This window comes from Orbicella faveolata, unplaced genomic scaffold (assembly GCF_042242905.1).
Source record: "Orbicella faveolata isolate gen_17 unplaced genomic scaffold, um_ofav_v1 contig_13, whole genome shotgun sequence".
Lineage (NCBI taxonomy): Eukaryota > Metazoa > Cnidaria > Anthozoa > Scleractinia > Merulinidae > Orbicella > Orbicella faveolata.
The window spans coordinates 13,366,853-13,389,513 of NW_028301540.1; the positions used below are offsets into that span (position 1 = coordinate 13,366,853).

Sequence of the window (22,661 nt, forward strand, 5' to 3'; positions counted from 1 at the left end):
TAAAGATCAAATGTTACCTTACCCTCCCATCCCCTTCAAAAAGCGCTTATCGTTGAGACTGGGGCGAGAGGAAAGCGAGGAACTGTTCATTTCCCACGAGGCACTTCGCGTCACTAGGCTGCGTTCAACGATTCAAAATGGCTGGGAACAGTCAGCAAAGCATGGAAACAGGCTCTATTTCTAGTCGTGTAGATGTCGACAATCCGCCTTTCTCTCGTATCTTTATAGTCTGTAGTAAGAAGCACACGTCAGATGACATGAAGGCTGCATTCGAGCAGTTTGGGGGCATCGAGGATATCTGGGTTGTCAAAGACAAGCACACGAAGGAAAACCGCGGCGTATGTTACATCAAGTTTGCGAAAGCCTCCTCCGCCGCTAGAGCTTGCGAAGAAATGGATGGAAAGGTGATTGGGGAAGATCCAAAGCCCATTAAGGTACGTCAAGATTCTAATTCCCTCAGTGTTCAAACAATTTATCGTTGCCATCAAATTTTGAAGTTTGCGTTAAAGTTTGTGAAAGCATTCTGGCAACCTACTAATTACAAAATGCCATGTGCGCCGACAGAAAACAACAGCAGTCAGAGGTTTGAGGCGTTTTTTTCCGTGCAGCGATTTCATGTTTCATGAATATTCTTAGTCCTTTGAGATTTGGATTTTGTCTGAGATGCTGTTGAAGAATTTTGCCGGATTTGTTGGCGGATTAGAGGAAAAACACTAAATTTATTATCTTTAAAACGAGTGCTTTAAAAGCGTTCAATAATTTATATTACATGACCACTTCTTTACCATCAGTTTAGATTATGGCTGAGTCCATTTGGGAAAAATTGCTTTACCACAGTTTTTTTTTCTATGAGTTGCTTTATTAAGCTTTCTTTTCTCTCAAAATTTTCATTTGCATGTTATTTGTTCAGTGTATACTAAAATAAGTTTAAATGACCCAAAAAATTCACTGTGGCTGTTGCAACGTGGAATAGCAAACTAGATCTTTTTCCAAAGCATAAATTTTTCACGTTCCCCAATTAACTTCACAATTGGCAGTAGACTACCATAACTCTTACAACCTCAATTCTTTATCAGACTTTGAATGTATTCAAAACTTGACAACTTTAATTAGGTTTTCGAATTTGAAAGTTGTGTTTTGGTTTCTACATGTTGTCCCTGCAGCTCAATTCCATTAGCCCTTTGTTCAAAGCAATGAGAGGAAACTTTTAAAAATTCATGACAAATTACTAGTCCTTATCTTGTTTTGTTGTTTGTGTGGAAGCTTGACGCCCTATTGGGATGGAGATTCTAAAAGGATTTTCCCTTCCAAAATAAATTTTTCATAGGTGCATTAAAATTATCTGCTTCCTCAAAAAGACAGATGACCTGATTCATAGCTTCAAGATACATTTATCTTGACAATATGTGAAAAGATTGCTAGATTTGTCTAAAAGATGCTTTGTGGAAAGTATAGTTGTTATGAAAACATGCATGAACCTTTTTTTCAACAATAATTGAATTTTGAAAAGCTTGCATATCTCAACACCAATATTGTTGTTAGAGTTTTCAATTAAACCTATAGCTATAATTGCACTCTTCGTAAATCAAACTTAAATGTCTTTTTTTTAGAAAAATGGCCAATTATTTTGTAGGTGTTTTGAAATTACTTTAGCGTTGCCAAATTTGCACCTGGCAGTCTCTTCCTAATAACATTGTACTGTGTATTTTACATTTTTGGAAATTTGGAGTTTGGGAACTGAATTTCCCATTTCACTTTGTTGTTTGTTTTGTGCGATTGCATTCAATCTGTTTGTGTCTCCTAAACTAGTAAACACGTGTACAAATTTGTAAACAGATTTCTCATTTTGCATGCATATAACTGCTATATACTGTGGGATTTTGTGTTTTCTAATTTTTGTATTTATTTATATGTTAACATCTGTTTCTGGGGCTATAAAATTTCTGTCAAGAGAAGGACGATTAGTGATGCCAAGATATGGTGTTAATATTAATGTCCTGCAGAGCAGGTTTCTACCAATCTCATATGATTTGTTGATACTCAGTTTTGTTTCATTTGAAGCAATCAGTTTTATCTTCAACCTCATTCTGGTTGTGGCCAAGGCTTATCTATGTTTCTGTGCAAACAAAATTGAAGACATTTATTTGATAAATTAGTCTCTCTATATCAACAAGCAAGCGAAATGTATTTTGGGGTAGACCAAAAATGCTAAGTAGTACAATCATTCTGTTATTCCTCGTACTCAGGTGTATACAACTTGTAGGAAAGGGAAAAACTCTGTAGTGCTATTTCACGCTTCCCTAGCATTAGCAAATAAGAAATATTGCTACTTTCTTTTGATGGGAAGCTAGTCCTTCACAGTGCGACAGTAATTAATACATGTATGAAAGATTTATTAAAAAAATCTCTTAGCAACAATTTGCACTTAAGGCTAGAGAGAGGCATTTTTGAATTAAGTGTCTTGCCCAGATGTAGCAGCACAGCATAGTTACCAATACATGTACATGTACAATGTATGCAAACTGCAAATATTACTAAAGGTTTCATAATTTATTTCAATCATGCTAGATTTATCTACATCGTGGTACAGGTATTTCAGTGCATGAACTCTACATCTCTGGGTGTCGACCAAGTAAAATAAGCATAATAAAGTTTGACTCTTTGGTGCTTTGTTGAGTATCGGTTGACTTTCAGCAATTCAGTTCATACCAGCTTGCATCAATTCTGTGAAAATTGATTGTGGGCAAACTTGAAACACCAATTCTGGTAAACTTGTTTAATACCAGTATTTCAAGTATTCAGTTTATTGCTGCAGCACTACAAGTTTTTGTTTCTCTTGCTTTCACAGGCAATGATTGCCCAGTCTAAGGTTTCAGGCTCCAAAACAGATTTTCATGATGAAACAGCACTCACCCGTCTATTCATTATCTGCCCCAAAGAATATTCAGAGGATAACTTGCGCCAGAAGTTCCAAGGCTTTGGGGAGATAGAGTATGTTCAGGTAGTACGTGATCACAAAACTGGTGAAAACAAGGGATTTGGTTACGTGAAGTTTAAAAAGTCGTCGTCAGCAGCTGTTGCCCTTGAAAACTGTGACAAAACCCTTAAGGCCGTCTGGGCAGAACCCAAGTCAGCCAAAATTGCTCGGAATGCAGCTGCAGCAGCTGCAGCAATGCAGTCCACATTGATCCCACACAATCCTTTCTTAGAGGCAAGCAACTACCCACCTACTGCTACACCCTCAGTCAACATGAATGCAAATGCTTCAGCCTCCCTACAGGGGGTTGTAGATTACTATAGTGGGCAAAACCCCGTGGCAGCCGTAGCAGAATCAATAACAACATCGCATACCCCCACGCGACTGTTTGTCAAGGTCTCCCCGATGATAGGACCGGAACAGCTGTCACGCTTGTTTGACATCATCCCTGGTATGCAAATGTGCGATTTAAAGCGAAACTTTAACACTGGGGAATCAAAGGGGTTTGCGTATGTCACATACAACTCTGTAGGGTCTGCAATATATGCCAAAGAAAAGCTAAATGGGTTTGAATACCCCTTGGGTTCAAAGCTTGTGGTAAAGTATGCGGAAGATCCCCCAGGGATGCGCAACAATGGCACAGGACAGGGCAGTGATGCAACTTTTCAGGTTCAGTCATATGGTTCTAAGTCGTCATTAACAGGTGGTTCCTTCGCCGTGGACTCAACTGCTGTTTACACGTCAGCAGCCCTCCCAGCACCATCTCCTTTGGCAGATGCAAACTCTGAGGTGGCATCAAGGCTGTTTATAGTTTGCCAGCCAGCACCGCCACCAGAGAACGCACTAAAAGATGTCTTCAGCAGGTTCGGAAACCTGATTGACGTGTGGATGATGAAGGATCGTAACTTTGGTTACGCCAAGTTTGCAAGCAAGGAGTCCGCTGATGCAGCTATAGAAGGTATACACGGCCATGAAGTGCTGGGGATGAAGCTTAAGGTGATGCATGCCGACCCACCAAAGTCAGAAGCTTCCAGAAAACGCCCACGCACATGATGACCCCCCCTGAATTATTAATGGAACCACATTGCCACTGTAGCATGGATTGATGTATAAAAGGTAAAGTACAAACAGTTTCACATTTATTTCTCATACAAGACACCTGCTAAAAGTTTGGGAACAGACTAGATTACAAGCTTTTCCTCATATGCAAGCACACACGCTCGACTGCTACAAGGGCTGCTACACCTACCTGACGCTAGGAGAAATATGGGACTTGTGGACTGGACATGGACTACACTTGACTGCACGTCACAAAATATGTGGAACTTATGGACAGAACATCACTGGCAACACGGCACTTACAGACTGCGTCAGGAGAGATACGCCTCTCGTGGACTGTAATGTACATCAAGACTTGTGGACTGAACCTCACAGAGGATTTAGGACTTCAGGACGTAACTTCACAGGAAGTGTCATGGGACTTGTGACTGAACTTCCTACGTTTAAGAGATACCAGTCTTACAGCTTAACATTACGTCACACGACACGTACAGTGTTACAGGGCGTGTACATGTACTTTAAGTTGTTGCGGAAAAGCAGGCAATCAAGGATGACCCTAACACTTAAACTTTGAACTTTAGCGTGAAAAGAACTATTGTCTTATATTAATTAACATATTTTATGATTTTAACTCCATGGTAGATTGCTTGGCTGTTCATAGTGCAGTTTGGTCACAGACAGCAATCTTTGTTGTGTCTTAGCATAGGTTTTCAGTGTCAGGTTGTTTTACTACACAGTGGGTACTTTAATTTGTAACAAGTCCTTTGTGGCCTCCATCCATGCAGTTTTAAAATATATTCAACTCAGTGGCTGCTTACATTTAATCAACCGCAATTCGTTCAAGTTGCCACAGGATTCAGGTTTCTCTTGTATAGTTCGTTGCCTCTGTGATGTTGAAATCTGGTCCTGAAACATGCGCCTCCAATGTGATTTTAGTGCAGCCATTTTACCGCTTGTTTTTCTCAGTTCTTTTGCAACAAACTATCAGCTATAAGGGAAAGTAGCCATTGCTCTTTGTTTGTCTTTATATGAACATTTACTAATGGATAAAAATTAAGTAGTGTTATATTTAAAATCGGGAGAATTGACCGACTGGGGTGTCAATGAATGCCCATGTTGATTTCTTTCTCATAAATTATATAATGCCTGCAAAGGTCCAGTACTGTGGCAATTGATTAATTTTGTAATGATTGGAAAAGCATCTTAAATGGATCTTGGTCTTGCATTTTAGCTCTCTGTTTTTCATTACATGCAGGTTAGGTTTTGTAGTAAGAGTATCAAAATAATGTAGGTTGTGTTAGTTCTTCAAGGGAGTATAAAGTTAACATAGTGATTTTTTTGTGCCTCGTGGTGCTCATTTTGGTGAGGATATTGTCAAGTTTTAGTAATATTTTAACTCCCTTTTCTTACATCACGTTGCTGAAAGTTATCTTAATATTATTATATTTAAAACAAGGCTGATTTGTAATTCAGTGGATGAAAGCTTTGTGATGTGTCTTGCAAGATTTGTTATCTGGAAGTTGTTGGATGATTTTCATGAAAGGAAAAGTCACTATAATTGATTTTCTAGAGTGAATTACAATGTAAGAAACATGTCACACGTTATATCTCACAACTTGTAGCATTGTAGCTTTAAAAAAAAGCTGTGAACGATTTTTTTAGGGTACAAAAAATCTCTTAGGGATATTTACCAGTTCTAAAGGTATACGAGTTGCTTTTTTGAAAGTTGAAGTTCTTGTCATGTAATCTGTTATTTGCAGGGGGAGACCGTGTGATGAGCAAAAATACCTGTATAGATTATGCAAGTATGTAATTGGAAAAATAGTTCCACAGAAACATTCTGTTGTAATGTCGAGAGGAATGAAAAAGGGAAAAAAGTCAGTTACATTTTCCCAAACCTTGCCCCCAGCTAGCGTTTTAGGCTAAATTATCATCAAATCAGTTGTAATTAATCCTAAAATGGTAATTGGCTGACGACAAAGGGGAAGAAAGCAGTTTGTAAAGATTAAGACGAGATGCAAACCATTTGCAATGAAGTTCTTTCCTGAATAATATACACAGAGAAGATAAGTTGATTTGCGACATTGAAATCATTTGCCGTTGTGACCTTACGAAGTATATTTTACGTTGTAGCAAATGAACATATTAAACTCTGTTTGAATTCCATTGCTTGCCCCTTTACAGAAGATGAAGTTTCTTGATCCTCTACCATTGTTTCGTAAAATTTGCATACTGTTGGTCACTAAGAGCGATTCACTCTTCACTGAGCATAAAACACGTCTTTCTCGTCGGCTGTTTCCCTTTATAATGCTCTCCACAAGAAACATTCTATTAGTGAATGGCGTCCAACGACTAACGTGGCAGAGTTTCCTCTTCCTCCCTCTGTTTCTATGCGCCCTAGACAAGATTGGCTCTTTGGGTGATATCAGAAATTTTTCTCGATTACAGTTTGCAGTTGTAAGTTAACAAATTGACGCCAGTTGTTCATGCGTCTCTCCTTTTATTGATCATGAATTTCGTCGTAACATTGTCAAACCAGCTGTCAAACAGACTACTTTGACATTGTTCTTGTCCGCTCATTGACAATGAAAATTAGTGAATGAGCGCGCGAAAATTTCTGCAGTTGTTAAAAAACATCGTGTTGCGCATATCAGTATATTTTGAAATCCTGATCTGAACTGTGTTTACGCTCTCTCATGGTCAAAACCATTCAAGAGAAGATGAAGAGTAAAGAAGTTGATCCTCCATAAAGGCCGTATGCCTCAAGCTATTTTTAGATCAGTCACGGTTTCGGAAATCCTGAAGGCCTAGAAATACCCAATCCTGTGACGTGGGTTTTACTCGCGTGGACAGCCCAGGTAGCTTTACATGCATTTCCATCCTCCACGAAAACTTTCATGCAACGCGCGCGCATGGTGGCATTATCCGCTGAAGAACTAGCTGGGTACCATGTCTGAAATAATTTCAAGGTTGCCTAATTAGGGGATTAACTCACTTGTTCTTCTACCTCTTTTGAACGAATTTAAAAAAGACCTGAACGGTCTTTTTGGAGTACAGACATCGTGAGATTATCGTTCTCGTTTAGTGCGTTATTTTGCGTGCTTCTGATTCGGCGAAGGAGGTGGAAAATACAGAGTTGGGGGAACAGTGCCCGGCTCACCATCAAAAGTTCTCTTTTCCGAAATTCCGTGTTATCGTGCTAAATGCGTGCCATGAATTCCACAAATAAATTGGTAAAAAGATGCTACAGAGCAAAATAAAACAAGTATTTTGACGGGGAGGCACAGGTTTCAGTTTTTCAGTTCAGTTTTTTAATTATTGCACACTATTTACAGAAAAACAACAGGATCCCACGGATGGAAGTGGATAATAGTTGGTCAATTTATAGCTGGTTTTCACATGACGTCACTAAAATTCAAACTACAAAACTATTGATATTCCTGAGATTTTTAATTATGTATAAGAGCAGCTGAAAACTAATATTCGTACAAATTTTCGCTCCGAATTGGTTCTTGGTTTTGTGATACACTACGCTTGAATTTCGAAGCTCTTGCATGACGCGGCATTTACATGACGGCGTCATGATGGTTAAAAAAGTGACTTATTTCGGAGAATTTGGCTATCTGAACAGTTCGCGTCTTAGAAAAAGTATTATCTTAATGTTTTAGAGTTCCTCGAGGGATAAATTCACGCTTTTGTAGCAAAACCCAGTGACAGATGTTTCTGTTGGTTTCCGGCCGCCATGTTGGTGCCCATACGGATGGGCACCAGCATGGCGTCTCCATACAAATCTCTATAAATTTGGGTAAAAAATTTCTCCGCATATCTTGCATAAAAATAAAAATTGCTGTGACCAGAATCTTGGCGAGAGTCTTTGCATATTTACTTCCTTTCATTTCCCAGATTCTGGACTTAATCTATTGAACTGTTTTGATTTTTATTTTGATCTGTTTTGAATGGCGTGACACTAAAAACCAGCAATTTTTCTTGCTCTGTTCTTTCAGAAACCCTGAGATAGAGTTTGGACGGATTGCATTCCACAGGTTCTGGAACAGCCGGGAAAAGCAGCTCTTACTTGGTCACGGGCCTTTGCAAATTTAGTGGGCCGAGAGAGGAACTGGACCGGACAATTGAAACCTCCTTCCCAATCCCGCTTCTTGACTAAGCGTTAATCCTGGTGAGCGTGGAGACTGGGACAGAATAAAGGGCACTTTCCAATTAGCTAAAGGAGACAATTCTTTTTCAAAGCAAATTTGTAACACAAATTTTAACCTTACAAGAGACCTCGCTGGCTTCGGATTAGTGAAGAGATGCGATTCAAAGTGAAATTATCGTTTTATTGATAGAATTAACGAGTTTTAAAGTGCACACGTAATCAAAAAGCATCATTAAAGGCACTAAATAAAATATGATTTTATTTGTTTTTTTTTTAAGCGTATGGCACTTGATTTAGCTGACCGTGTTCGTCGAGTCTGTTGGACATACAGTAAAGTGAAACTAAGTATACTGTATCGTGGTAAATGTACTTACTTAACTGACAACAGGCTTCGTTTGTAGTAATGTGAAACATTTGGAGTTGATAAAGGTACATTAACGCCGTAACAAGTTTTGTCGTCAAACTAGCGTTTCAAGCCTTGCTGTTCATCAGACCAAGTGTTTGCTCTGTGGAGAGACTGATGCTTGAAAAGTAAGCTTGACAATCTGGTTACGGCGATGTAGTCACCTTTATCAGAGTCGTATTAACATCAAGTTGATAAATAGCTGTGTGTTTTACTTGCTCGCCAACCCAGACCAACATTTTCTTTAGAACCTGCTAAACAACCCTGTGTATGTAATGATCCGTGTTTTTTGAGTCCCATATTTAGTCTACAATAACCTAAATATCCCACCATTTGTTACAGTAACAGTAGGAAAAACGAAACCAAGCTTTTTGTACAGAGGTAGAGCTTGTATATTTACTCGGTCGCTTATTTTTCTGTGTTATTTTTTCCTTCGTTTTTACTCTTTTATTTAACGTTTTGCTTATGAATAACAGAGCTCTGGAAGCAAAGTTGTCAGTAATATTTTACACAACTGCAAGTGACTTCAATATTGTTTCCAGTACTTAATGAGTTGACGAGATGGCGATGTTCTTTACTGGAGCATTTCTGTGTTTTAAAACTATACTGGGATTTGAATTAGCTTACAGAGTATTCCGTTCATGATAAGCAATATAGCCAAATGAAATTATACCTCCATTTAACCATTCACTTTAAGAAAAGTGAATGAATGGCAAAAAGGTAACAACAATTTAACAAAATGCGAGGCTGGGAGGGTTGATGGCAGCTGCTCAGGAAAATGTTAAGACGTCGGGTCACCGGGCACAGAGTCAACAGTTCAATTGAAGAACATTTATCAAGGCATTTTTACATCAACGTCGATATGGGTGATGTGATAAATAGTTATTGACTGAGTTTTAGGTCGGTTTGTGCGTAAAATTAATCATTGGCGGGGTTACTTTTCTATGCTCTGATAAAACATAGCTTTTCAGGTCAATCTGAAGGCGCGCAGAATTTCGAACTGCATTATGAAGACTGCAACCTCGTTCCCAGGGTCTCTCTTCTTCCCACCCGGGAGGCGGAAGAAGAGAAACCCTGGAAACGAGGTTGTGAAGACTGATGACTCATTAAACAAGCAGAGACAATTTTCCTTTGAGCAGGGCTGACTCATTTTGGTAAAATCAAGGATATTTTTTTTTCTAAAAGCACCCAGGGTTCTCAGTAATCACTAAGTGTCAAAAATCCTGATTATTCAAACGATTATGCGTAATAACCAGTCGTGTTACAGGCCATTTAGCGTCGTTATGCAGCACGTAGCAATGACTAATGACACGCTAAATTCTTATACAATGAGATAATGGGAAAGTGTGGAATGTCAGGCGAATTAAGATTTTAAGTTAGGGGTAAAAAAAGGGTTGGAAGTATATCAGTTTGTTTATGTATAAATGTTAAAAGAAAAAAATGAAATTATTGAAACGATATCTATAGAATATCGACAGAGCTACGCGCCGGTCATTTTTGGTCTTCTCTATGATGCCCTAGAATCGGCATACAGCTACGTGTATTCAGTTTCAAAGTCAAACACTCCTTTCTATTGACATGCATCGAATTTACATTCCATTCAACGTTAATAGGGAGTCGTCTCCACTCTCGGACCCGCTCGAAACCTCTCCCGACCCAGATCCCGCTTTGCCCGATCCTTCTTCGTCGACTGAATTACCGGTTTTGGCCGGTTTGGGGCCGAAGCCAACCGGTTTCATCTCGCACATGAAAATCATTGATCCAATAGTTGGGTTAACACACAGCTCGTCGTTCCATTGCATGGCCCTCTCGCCTGTCCAGAGGTACATGTGCCCGCAGTTCTCGCCTCGACCGTCAAAGTTATTTGGTTCACTGAGAGCCCAGTTGGAGTACAAAGTGGGCAGCGGATCATCCACCCATGAAAATTGTTCATCAGGTGAGCCGCGCAGTAATCCGATCCACATGAACCTTGACAAGAAAAGTAAAATACAATAAGAAAAGAGATCCAAACTCAAGACTAAATTGTCAATAAACGACAATTTAAGAACCTGCTGGCAGACATTTGCCTTTTTAATACCCAACAATATAACAACCTGTTTAGCCAAGCAAGATCAAGCAGGTTCTTATGTATATGTACGTGGGTTACAGTTAAATTACGATAAACATTTTATTTAACCTAGGACTGTAACTTTGAGATTGCGAATTTACATTGCAAGAAAATACATAGCACTTTTGTGAATAAATACTGTATATAATAATAATAATGATAATAATAATAATAATGATGATGATGATGATAATAATGATAATAATAATAATAATAATAATAATAATAATAATGATAATAATAATACAGTGGAACCTCCGGTTGCGACCACCTCTCGTAAGCGACCATCTCTCCTCAGCGACCAGTTTTCCAAAATACCAAAAGTTTCCAAGTCAAATCACTATATTTGGAACCTCTTGTAAGCGACCACCTCTCGTAAGCGACCGCGACCGCTTTTAGAGCTAAAAGTTTGAAATTTTCTTTTGTTTTTGACCTCCCGTAAACGACCACTTGACAGATAATAGAGCAAACATTGAATAATAAGGTGTTGTAACATCACATTCCTGAATAGTGGAAGAGACGGAAATTTCTCAATGGGAAGTACCCGATTTTTCCTGGAAATCTCGGACTCTTGACATGAATAAAACATTTAAAAATTGAAACAAAATATACACATAGACAGTACGCTATCAGTCTCAAAAGAAACGACCTTAAAATGTCTTAAAATTACCATATGCTGATGAGGCAAAATTTTGACCCAATATGGATTAAGCTCTCATAAGCGACCACCTCCCGTAAGCGACCACCTAAGCTTGACATTTTGGGTGGTCGCTTACGGGAGGTTCGACTGTAATAATAATAATAACAATAGAAAAAAGCACCTATTTTGACAGACTTGAAAAAATGTAGGTTCTTACATGTAGGTTTTTATTGTACGTCACTGTTTGCGAATCTTAAAAAGTTTAGCCTAAATTTCGTCCTTTGTAATCCTGTATGGTTTATTATTATCTCTTTGGTGTTTTATTTTCAGGCTTCCTTCAGATCGAATGAGCACGGTTGAAAATAATTAAGTTGGTTGATAGAAAGTGGGGTTTGGGAGGTGACGTAGGGTTAAATAGAAATGTGGTTCAGTCACGTCTCCCAACTAATCACAGTTGGATTTTCTCGATGGGTTTAACGGGAGCGCCAGCCGCGCCAGGTTGAGACTTCCAGCGACAAATAATATTTGTGTTACAAACAAAAGTTCAGTTTTACGATGAACTCCGATTGCTTTTTCGTACTGGCGAATGCAAAGTCCTTTTTTTTTCTTGGATAGATCTTAAGGGTCGGAGACGTTTTAATGCAAAAACAAACATTTTCTTAAAATTGTTTGTCTCTATAACTTGAGTAGCAGTCGTATGTGCAAGTTGGAGCGGTGCCACGCGCGAGGCGGAGAAGGAAGGATTCCTTCCTGGCCAGTCTCCGCGCTCGCGTTTCTTTTCTCTCTTGTACGTCACGCCAGTTCGCCCTTATTATTATTCACGCGCCTGCTGTCCACGACCGTTCAGGCAGTCTTTACTGATTTGTTCAAGTTCTTTTACCTTTCATTGGCAGCTTTAGAGCGCGCTAGCGTGTACACAAAGTGGTTCTCCTCTGGAGACTCAATGTCGACCAGGTCTCCTCCGTGTTCCTGGCAAACCTGTCTAGCCTGATTCCACTGATCTGTTAACCGGTTGAACACCAAGTAACATGACGAGTGATATCCCGTCCAACCTTGCGGGCACCCGCCAGCTGCGGAAAACAAAATGAACCTAGAGTGAACCTTTTCAAACTCATTCATAATTTATTTTTTATTTAAACAAATATGGAAAATCAGTGTGGAACACACTTTACCGCTCATGTTTCGTGAACCTATGAAATCCCAGAGTACGCATACATGAGTGAAAACCTGTAGTACCAAGGCCGGGTAGATAAACCACATGTGGTGTGGTTTATCTTACAAGGAAGAAGTGAAGAAATAAAGAGATTGAGGAAAGAAGAGAAAAAAATAAAAAGAAAAGTAAGTTCACCTTCAATTGGACCGGCCACAGCCTCGACTTCACGCTGAGTCAGGGCCCTGTCGTAAACTTGCATTCGGGATATCCTACCATTGAAATAGTTCCCATCATTCGTAGCCCGCGCACCCATTCTCACACTCTTTGATGTTGAGAGTCTTATCTTGGTGCCAATATTACGCTGACTGCTCACCTGGCCATCCACCCACAGCTTTGCAACGCCACTGTTGTGGTCATAAGACATTCCAACGTAATTCCACGCGTTTGTTTTCAGCGGTAGAGCGCTGATGAAACAGGTCTTGCAGCCCCCATCATCTTCGACGAATTTGGCGGACAGATAATGTTTTGAATTCACCCAGAGGCTAACTCCCCAGCCCAGCGGGTTGTAGTTGAAAATAGGTCCACTTCTTGACTTGACGTAAACCCAAGCCAGTAAAGTTATAGATTCTTTTGCTTTCAGCGCTCCGGTATTTGGAAACTCGATGAAGCTGCTACTCTTCCCAGAGAACTGGTACGAGCCTTGTGGGTGTCCGTCTGGTCCAGGGGCGAGTCGAACTCCGCGCGCAAGGCCGTTGGGATTGCTCCGTCCGCTTATGTCCCAAGTTGTGTACTTTCCGTTAAGAGGATATAAGGCAATCGGGACTGGCATATTTACATGTGTTTCTGAGGGGCAAACATCATTTGTACGGTTAGTAGGGGGTCACAACACTTCACCAAATTATGTAGTCAGATTTTAAGGAAGGAGATAAGGGATATGACCCGAACATCTTCAGGTTTTAGGCTTTTAATTTCCTCAGCCAACGGCAAAAGGATTGGAGTTGCCGGTCTCTTAAATGAATTACAGATGAGAGGTTCAAAATCCGGTCATCTCTATTTGTTCTTCCGATTTTTCTCAGTCAAAGGATCTATGAGCACATCTGTAGGATCACGAGCAAAAGCTCAATTTTAAGAGATTGACAAAAACTGAAAGATGAAATGGAGCCTGCGCATGAGCACACCAAGACGCGGTAAAACGCTTATCAAAATCTGAAAAATTACCTCGTGTTGCAGGCTCAACTGAGTCCACCTCGATCACTTCCAGCTGTGTTTTTGTTGTGGGTTTTACTGTGTTCTCTGTGACTGTTTCGTGAATCGTCTTCGGTTTTTCTGAAGGCAAGTTGTTCGTAATCAGTGACAACTGAGCGGTCCAATTCGTCAGAATCGCATTTAACATCGCTAATAAAAGGGATTAGAAAGCGAATAAAATCAGTGAGCACGTTGTCAGCATAATTACAACCATGTACAATGTAAACTTCTGTCATTTGATAGATATATTTTGTTCCAGTCTCAATAGACCACTAGGGATAACGCGATGATTGACCGAGCGGCTGGGCAATACTGAGAGAATGACCCGAGGTCTTGACAGGATTGTCCGAGCACAGCGATGTCCCAACAAAAAACACCAAAGCCAGCCAATATGAATAGATTTATTACACGACTGAAAATGATTAGAAGAAAAAAACCTTCACGGTCTGGAAAGAGGCAGTAAACGTCCAAAGTACAATTTTTAATTACTGAGAGCCGACTCAGCGTTTTTTTTCGTGGAAGTTAGTAAAAAAAGGATCAGTTCTTTTCAATTTTAAAAACAAAAAATGCGTGCACGTGTACTTCAGTAAACACTGGATCGGCAGTAACAATCAAGTTTTTCTAAGTCACTCGAGCGTTTTGAAATGACAAGGTCTGTCCACAGATCCTCTATTTTGACTTCAGCTCATCGAGATGGCAAGCAAAAGTATTAACCACAGGGAATTTGAAAAAGCTCAAAAGCAAGGGGGACGCCCCTTTCTGCGCGTGCTCAACGGCGGCTCGCGCCCGTCTGAAGGGACATAAAATGTCTGTGGATAGACTAGTGACCTCGTATCTTCTTTTCTCCTTCGGTGTCCCTTTTAAGAGGGTTTTTTTTTTCTCTCTCTCTCTCGTTAATTTTTTGAACAACAAGACAGTTAATTTATCTCTTTTTTCCAAGTTGGTATCAGTTACAACTAAGTAGTTTTAAGCTTTTTCCTTCCTTTTTGCGTTTCGTTTAATTCTGGATACACCTATTTCCGCAGAGATTACCAATCGGAAACTCTTTATGATCATGTTATGTAAAACGAATCCGCTTTCCCTGCAACCCGCGTATAAATTGAAGGAAGTGCGGAGAACGGTCGGGGTCCGGCTTTGTCTTGCTCTCGAACCCTCAAACCGTCTAGGTTTCCCCTTCAAACACCATACAGTGTTAATTTTGAACTGCAACCAATCGATACGTGGTTAAAATTGTTCCGCACAAAAATCCCTGTCCAAAATCAAAGCTGGAGATTGTCGGGCGTCTCAAGAGAATTTTCACCCCGGACCGGCGCAGCGGGTCGTCATCGAATGAATTCGGAGGGATTAACCTTGTCCCCCACCCGGTGGGGTATTGCAGGGTTTGATTGCGCCTTGCGTGAGTGCTCGGTTTTCAACGCACGTTTATTTACGACACGCAATCAACAGCGGTAACCGATAGCTCATTGAACTTCCTCACCACTCACGCGATAAATGGCCACGCAACGCTGATAACAAGGTGGGTTTGTTCAATGACAGAGTTCGGCAAAAGTCGTTTCCGTTCGGTCAGATCCAGGATAAGGTATGGTAATTGCATCAATTTTATGTAGTCGAGAAATTAATTTTGCAGGCCTCGTTTTGTCGCGTGCGTCATTCGTGCAAGGAACATAAATTTAGTTTAGTACGTATAAGTTATCTTTTCTCTACTTCTATTAGGTAACTTAAATTAAGTTGTGTCTTTGAGAATGGGAAGTATTTAATGATTATACTTCCTGACGAGAGGAAAGGAAAGTATGTTGCGAAAACAAGAATTCCAGAAGCTATGAAAAACAAGTAATGGCTCAGTGTAAAGTTTGCACAAGGCAGACACATTTGTATTATTTAAGGGAAACTTTTCTTTGTTTCTTTGCGTCGGAGACCGAAATAACTCTGTCCTGTTTGAGACAGGCTAAAATTTAAGTTGGTTTTATCATCACGACCCTTTGACAGTGTTAGCATTAAGTACGTCGAATTATCCAAAAGCGTACCTCTTGAATAACAAGATTACTACCAAACTCCGTCCGATTAACACGGCCACTTGTACTGGCTGGCGTACGTGCCTTCTTAATCGCACGATAACAAACATTCTACCTAAGGTTTCTGTGATAAGGATGGAATTAGATAAACAATTCCCCTGAAAGTGAAGATCAGTTTCACTTCCATGGCCCAGGGGCGAAAGAAACTTATTTTTAGGTGGCATTGATTTCTTGCACCATGCAGAGTCAATTATCGAATTGCAGCCATGTTGCGACCTCGTTTAACTACGATGCTCTCTAATTAATTTTCACTGTTTTGTGTCTGTTTTAAACTAACTTTAGTTGGAATTTGTTAAAAAAATGTCATATTAAACCTCTGGGTGGCCTTTACTGGCCTTTGCTCCAACTAATATAAGCTTTTTTTTGCTTTTTCATGCCTTAGTGAAAATTCACGAACAAGTTTAGGACCTTCCATAAATTCATGACAAATCTCTGCAATTAATTATTATTTTCGTCTAACAGATGAGAGATATCGCTTAAGATTACCGCGTGCAAATTGCAAAAATCTGTTATTGAAATTGACTTTATTCACAACAATTTGTTGTCTTAGTTTTTGAAATAAAGTCTATGAAGTCTTTTAGGAAGGATTTATATTTTACACTGAGAAAGCGTATTAAATTTTAATTCCTTTTTGAGATATATATTGATTCGGTACGTGCGTGCCAACGTTGCTTTTGGAACAATCACAAGTCGTTTGTTTTCCATTGATTCTCGATGACATAAAATCAGTGTGAAAAAATGCTTTCCCTTTCGGAACTGCACGTCATTGTTTGAAATGTTTAGTATTTTAATTGAAAAAACGATCGTGGCCTTCTTCCAGCTCTCCGGCCCTTAGAAATGTTCGCAATCTCTAGCGATCACTCAATTCCCTAAACACGATTCAGTCTCCGTTTTAATTCGTAAGCCAGCAGAGTGCGGAAAACTAAAGTAGATTAAGGTATAACTTTGTACATTATTGACATTTGAAATGCAACAACAACTCTTGAAATTGTAACTTTACCTTGAATTGTTTTCTTCGTAGTAGCATCCTTAACCCTCCACAGTTTCCTTATTGCAGGATTTATTTTTCTCTTAGTGACGTTGAACATTTTTTCCTCAATCAAATCGTCCATGGAGCTGCGCCATTGCTCCATAAACACCTTAAGCTGCCCTTGAGAGATGCATTCCGACTTCGCGCCTCTTTCTGCTGCGAACTTTACTCGAGCTTCACCCGGACTGTTGCACATTTCTTTCAAATCGTCCTTTCCCCGCGTGGAAACGATGGGTCCCAAAAGTATCCCCGCTGCAAAAGCCGTGCAGATCAGAGCAAAAAGCGCAGCGTTACACAGCCACGTTTTGTAGGAGCCTTGAATTACACTCTTGTCCTTCGTCATAGTGCGAACCGGCTACAAGTACAATCGGAAAACACAAATGCGTGAATCTCTATCGAAAGTGTGTATATATAATGTACATAAAGCTGTCAGCGAGGCGGGTCGTGAGGGGTCGGTGAAATCAATATCTCCCATATTATTTACTTTCTATTCTTTGCGTGGTTTTTTGATGGGGGATTGATTATATGAGAAACTAAAACATCATTTTTATCTCTTTCCTGGTTCTTCAATTTCGATTGGCGTCAAGGTCAATGGAAACAGGATGCCGACGGGTTAAGAAAGGCGTTTTCCTTGTTCAAATAGGTGTGCAGGAGGTTTGTTTTTGTGCGCGCATTTACAGATATTTCGGTCACATGGAAAGAGGAACTGTAACTTGCCGAAAATTTCACACGTATTTAAGTTGTTTTAATCTATTTTGCGGAGAAAATAGGAAGCGAAGAAGATTGAGAAAGTCATGCAGCTAAATTTGACCTCCCAAACTCTGTAAAGGACACTGAATTCGAATAGATCTCTTTTACTCCCATAGACGAACGAGGCCATGGCAAAACTCCGAAATTTTACATACGATTTCCTTGAAAGCGTGCCAAACTATCACTTAAACGAATGAATGCAACCAGATGTGAGAAGAACCATTTGCATGCTTCCCAGTGAATTAGCGTTAATTAAATGCCTGTGTTTTAGGAGGTCTCTTTCACTTTTGCGCAAATTTTCACCGTTGTCAACAAGGTCATATTGGGCACAAGATCGCTAAAAATCGTAAAATTAATGCATGCATGCATGCATCTTTATTCAGCCAGTGAACACAGCTATATCTGATGGCATCTGACCGCTCTACGCGCCAGAGACTTGAACGCCCAAAGCAGTAGAGGGCGGTGAAAAGCGGCTGTATTCGCATGATCGCAGAGACCTCCTTGCTTTAATTTCGTCCTGCTATTATTATATATGCGCGCGCCAATGCGTTTCCAAGGAGACAGGTCACGGATGAAATACCCCAAAGTTAAATTGTCGTGATGACTTTACAAATTCTCCCAACCAGATTATAGGAATTGTATGGGGAATGGTAAAGAGAATTTGAATGCTGACGTCTACGGCTTGAACGAACACGATAGAATTGGAACGTTTTTGCGCAACAAGACTTGGGGCTTTTATTTTGATCGGCTTTTCGCTATCAGGCAAAAACAAAAAAAAAAAACAGAAATTTATTACGACGGATTCCGCTCAAAATTCGAATAATAAGTGCAAAAATTATTTACTAAAAATCTACGGGCTCACAGCACGGTAACTTTTTGAATACAATTTAAAACATCTTACTGTCATTCATTTCTCTAGGTGGCCCCGCGATTAAATCCCTAAGCATTCTCGAGAAATTTAATGTCAAACCTCGTAAGAATTCTTAATGCGTGTGTTATAGTGTTTTCAACTAACGCGAAACGTCCGTTTTTATTGAAATATGGATAACTTCAAGTTCAATTTCTCTCGCGGGGTCAGCTTGAGAGCTTAAGTCTCGATAAGATCTTCTTACCTTTATTCAAAATATTACCATGCTATAAGGTTTTTTTTTTGGTGACTTTATTTGTGCCATTATTGCTTGAATGTCCTGCGGAAATCATCTTAAACTGCTCCAGATTTTTCTCTCGGAAGTTTGTCATGGATTTGTCCTGAAGCTTCAGGGTATATTTTGAGATCACCAAGGGCAGAGGTTGTTCAGATTTGTGACGCCACACTGACTTTTGTCTAATCTTCTTTGCCGTGTAAATACACAATTCTAGATTGTAATCTTTTGATAGGATCCTGCACGAACAACGTTCCTATTTGACCGATCTAAACCTCCGTGTGAAGTTAGGTGGGGGGAGGTGGGGGGAGGGGCAGTTTCTGCAGAGAGTCTACTATGAAAGAGAGAGAGAAAAATAGCTTATTTTGGTCTGATTAAATTAGGGTGAGGTTTTTAAGAAGTGCATTGCAACCCCCACCCATTTTTGGAAGCACCCCCCCGTATCCAATTGTTAATTGATTTAATTAGAGAAATAACTCTTTCCTAAAAATTTTTGGATACTCCAATTTTTTTTACTACAACAACTCGACCGCATCAACAATTTTCCGACCCGCCGCGTGCATGTCACGTGTATCAAAACCGACTGCAACAGTCATGTTATTAGAACAAGGGGAATGATGTGTGACATGTTTTCTCCTCACATGCCAGCAACCTCTCTCTGGAACTCTCTAGAATCGCGTTAAACGAATCATATGACTGTCAGTTTAGGAGAAAAATAGTTTAGATCTTATTAAGGCTAGAAGTGGTAATCATGATCATCAACGCCAGCGTAAACATCGAGCACCGCATGAGAACAGCGGGAAGCTAAAACCTTGACATTCAGTTGTGTGTGCTCTGGGACTAAAACGTTCCTTTATGGTTACATCAACGTTTATTTAGTTTCACCCTCGGAGCGAAGATCGGGTGAGAGCATCACCTGATGAAACGTTCCAATCAGGAAATCAAATCAGTGCACCACAAGCTCTAAACCCATCCGGCTTAATTTACTGCTTTGCGACTGAATGTTTTTGCATGGCCGTTTTGTGATAAGAAATGTCAGTAATCTGCTGATGCCAACCGGTCTTTCATTTTCCGAAGCCGAAGGCTGAGGCAAATAATTTGATGTGACACTGCCAAATCACAATATTTTGCGATAACCGAGTTTGATAATTATTTTATCATTCGATCACCAAGTTTGTTTTCATATTTAAATCTCTCTCTGACAGCTCGGGGAAGCGATCCGCCATTTAAGGTCATTCCCCAGTATTGCATTGCGCATCCTTACTGCACATAATTTATGGCGTCATTAGCTCGCGTTCGTGCACGCGCACATTGAAATTAAAACATGGCGGATTTACCTTGATATTGAGTTCTGTCAGTTGAAAAATGGCTATAGCTCACTAACAAGCTCGGGCAACCCACATTTTTTTTCCAGTCATTCTAATCAACTAACCATTAGCTTTGCGTGAGAAAAGACTGATCTGATTTCTATGTTTGAAAATTTAATAAATAAGAAAAATAGCAGCTGCACTGAAGTCTTTTATTTTGCAGTTTGATAGCCGTGGCAAGCAATTTGGTTCCAATATTTCAACGAAGATCCAGCTGTCCGCCAAAATCAAACTTAAAAGGTTTATTTGTGTCCGACACAAATATTGACTGTAGTTTGAGGCGTGTTTTCATGAGTCTGGGCTCACAAAGAGTTACAATAACTTGGAATGCGTTCCTGTAATAGCATTAAATAACGCTAAAATTGGACATTTTCAATGCCTCACTGCTCCTTGACGAGCATGGGCACCCCTTTTTTATTTTATAATTTGAGTTCTCATATGATAAATACTCATTGGACAAAGTTTGAACAAAAACTATGTGCAGTTTTATTTCAGGGGAATAACCTTACAACACAAGATCGTGGTTAGAATTACGCATGAGCAAAACACACTTAGACGGTATTACGCATCAGCAGACCATTATTTGTAGGGAGGCGACTCCAATCTCGTTCCCAGAGTCTTCGTTCCCCTTAACCAGCGGTTGGAAAACGAGAGCTCTGGGAGCAGCCATTTCAGACATGCGACATAATGCAGACTGCGCAGTGAAACCGGATAGGCAGAATCACCAGAATTCGGCTATTTCAAAATGGTTGCGCCCAGAGCTCTCGTTTTCCGACCGCTGGTCAAGGGGAACGAAGACTCTGGGAACGAGATTGAGGCGACTCCGACTTCGACTTGAACCAGAACTTCTCGATCAGTAGTTTTGATCGGTAGTCTTCTAAAACTCATTCATCAAGTTTAAACAATGGAAATCATGACCGTGACTGCGTTTGGATATCTGATCTTAATAGCAACATTTCCGAGTTACCTTAAGTCTCTGTTTCAAAATTAATCTTCGTGGAAAACCTTTCATATGAAAATGAGTTTGATTGACCGGTGAAAATGGACATGAAGGCAGAATCATTTTCATATAATAGTTTGGCACGAAGACTCGTTTTGACACAAAGGCAAAAGGCAACTCGCAATTTTACGGTTTTGTTTCTCCGTTTTCTTCTTAGTTTTGATTTCGATTGGGAAGATATATCAAACACTCAAAACAGTGTTTGACCACATTTCCAAACACCTCGAAATTCGTCAAAAATACTCCGCTACGCTTCGTATTTTCAACTCTCTTCTCGGTGTTTGGAATGTGGTAACGGTCTTTCGTGTTTGATATTTTACTTCCCGCATAGAATAGTCTTCAATTGTGCTCTCGGCTCACCTGATATTTGGTTTCTTGAGTGATTCCAGTTAAGGGCCCATTAACCGATCTTTTCAAGCCGTTGCTAAGGAAAATTTATTCTCATATACCCTCATCATTTTTAGTTAGTTCAGAGTTATTTCATGTGTTTTTACCACCAAATGCAGTCACTTGGTACAAAAACCTCAAAGGCCCTGAATAATTGTTACTGCAAATAAACTCTCTTTGACGTAAAAAATTACTCGAACATACGTACGAACTGTAATTGGATTTTGATATATCCCTGCCAAGAATCCCACTATTTCAAAATCCCCGGACGTTCCTTAAATGACTGTATTTCTTTTTTAAATCCTCTTGAACTAACTTCGTTAAGCGGGTTCTGTTGTTTAATAAACGGTCCATTCAGTAAAACAGACCTCTTCCTATCAATATCCAAATAATACAGACACCTCTAATTTTTGCAGGTACAGCTCGTTTTAACCCAGAAAGACTAGATTTTTTATAATTTCCACATCCTTAATGCGTATACCTTAACGAGGTTGACTAAAAGCACCGCGCGCTTGGGTGTAAGTAGGTAAATAAAAGTTTCATTAATGTGTCAATATATTTGTATTATGTCAATGTATTATGGGTGCACAGTTCAAATGCTTTCACTTGAAATGTGCACTCAGGATTTAGCAAAGGTAAGAACAACCAATGTAGTAAAAAAAAAAAAAAAGCAGTTCCACGTGAAAGTACCGCTCAAAAGCTTTCATTTGAATGGTCACACGTTAGGGTTTTATCCACGGCCTTAAAAGTTAGAACCACCTTGTACAGCATAATAAACAGTACCACGTGAAAGTATTTCTCAATAGCTTTCATTTGAATAGTCACACGCTAGGGTTTTATCCACGGCCTTAAACGTTAGAACCACCTTGTACAGCATAATAAACGGCACCAAATGAAAGTGCTGCTAAATAACTTTCATTTGAATGGTCAGACTAGAGTTTATCCACGGCCTTAAAGGTTAGAACCACCTTGTACAGCATAAGAACCACCACATGAAAGTACTGCTAAATAGCTTTCATTTGAATAGTCACACACTGAAAGTTTATCAACGGCCTTAAAGGTTACCACCACCTTGTGCAGCATAATAAACAGCACCACATGAAAATACTGCTCAATAGTTTTGATTTGCATGGCCACACACTAGAGTTTTATCCACGGCCTTGCAAGTTAGAA

At 39.8% G+C, this 22,661-nt stretch overlaps 2 protein-coding genes across 3 annotated transcripts; one reads left to right on the forward strand and one right to left on the reverse strand.

Moving 5' to 3' along the window:
- The first annotated feature begins 103 nt into the window (after positions 1-103).
- LOC110057017 (RNA-binding protein 45-like) lies at positions 104-8,467 on the forward strand. 2 transcript variants are annotated; one of them, XR_002297496.2, is made up of 3 exons: positions 104-434; positions 2,849-4,093; positions 8,041-8,467. XR_002297496.2 is itself a non-coding variant. In XM_020763593.2 (2 exons), exons 1-2 carry the CDS (start codon positions 138-140, stop codon positions 4,028-4,030), a joined length of 1,479 nt encoding a protein of 492 aa, XP_020619252.1. In that variant the 5' UTR covers positions 104-137; the 3' UTR covers positions 4,031-6,202. The 2 variants fall into 2 exon arrangements, 1 of the variants encoding a protein (XP_020619252.1); XM_020763593.2 differs by lacking the exon at positions 8,041-8,467 and having other exon boundaries at positions 2,849-6,202.
- LOC110057016 (uncharacterized) lies at positions 8,425-17,281 on the reverse strand. Its single transcript, XM_020763592.2, has 5 exons — positions 16,813-17,281; positions 13,714-13,890; positions 12,691-13,338; positions 12,223-12,412; positions 8,425-10,563 (listed from the first exon to the last, which is right to left on the reverse strand). The coding sequence occupies exons 1-5, from the start codon at positions 17,183-17,185 to the stop codon at positions 10,185-10,187; spliced, it is 1,767 nt and encodes a 588-aa protein (XP_020619251.2). The 5' UTR covers positions 17,186-17,281; the 3' UTR covers positions 8,425-10,184.
- Positions 17,282-22,661: the final 5,380 nt, after the last annotated feature.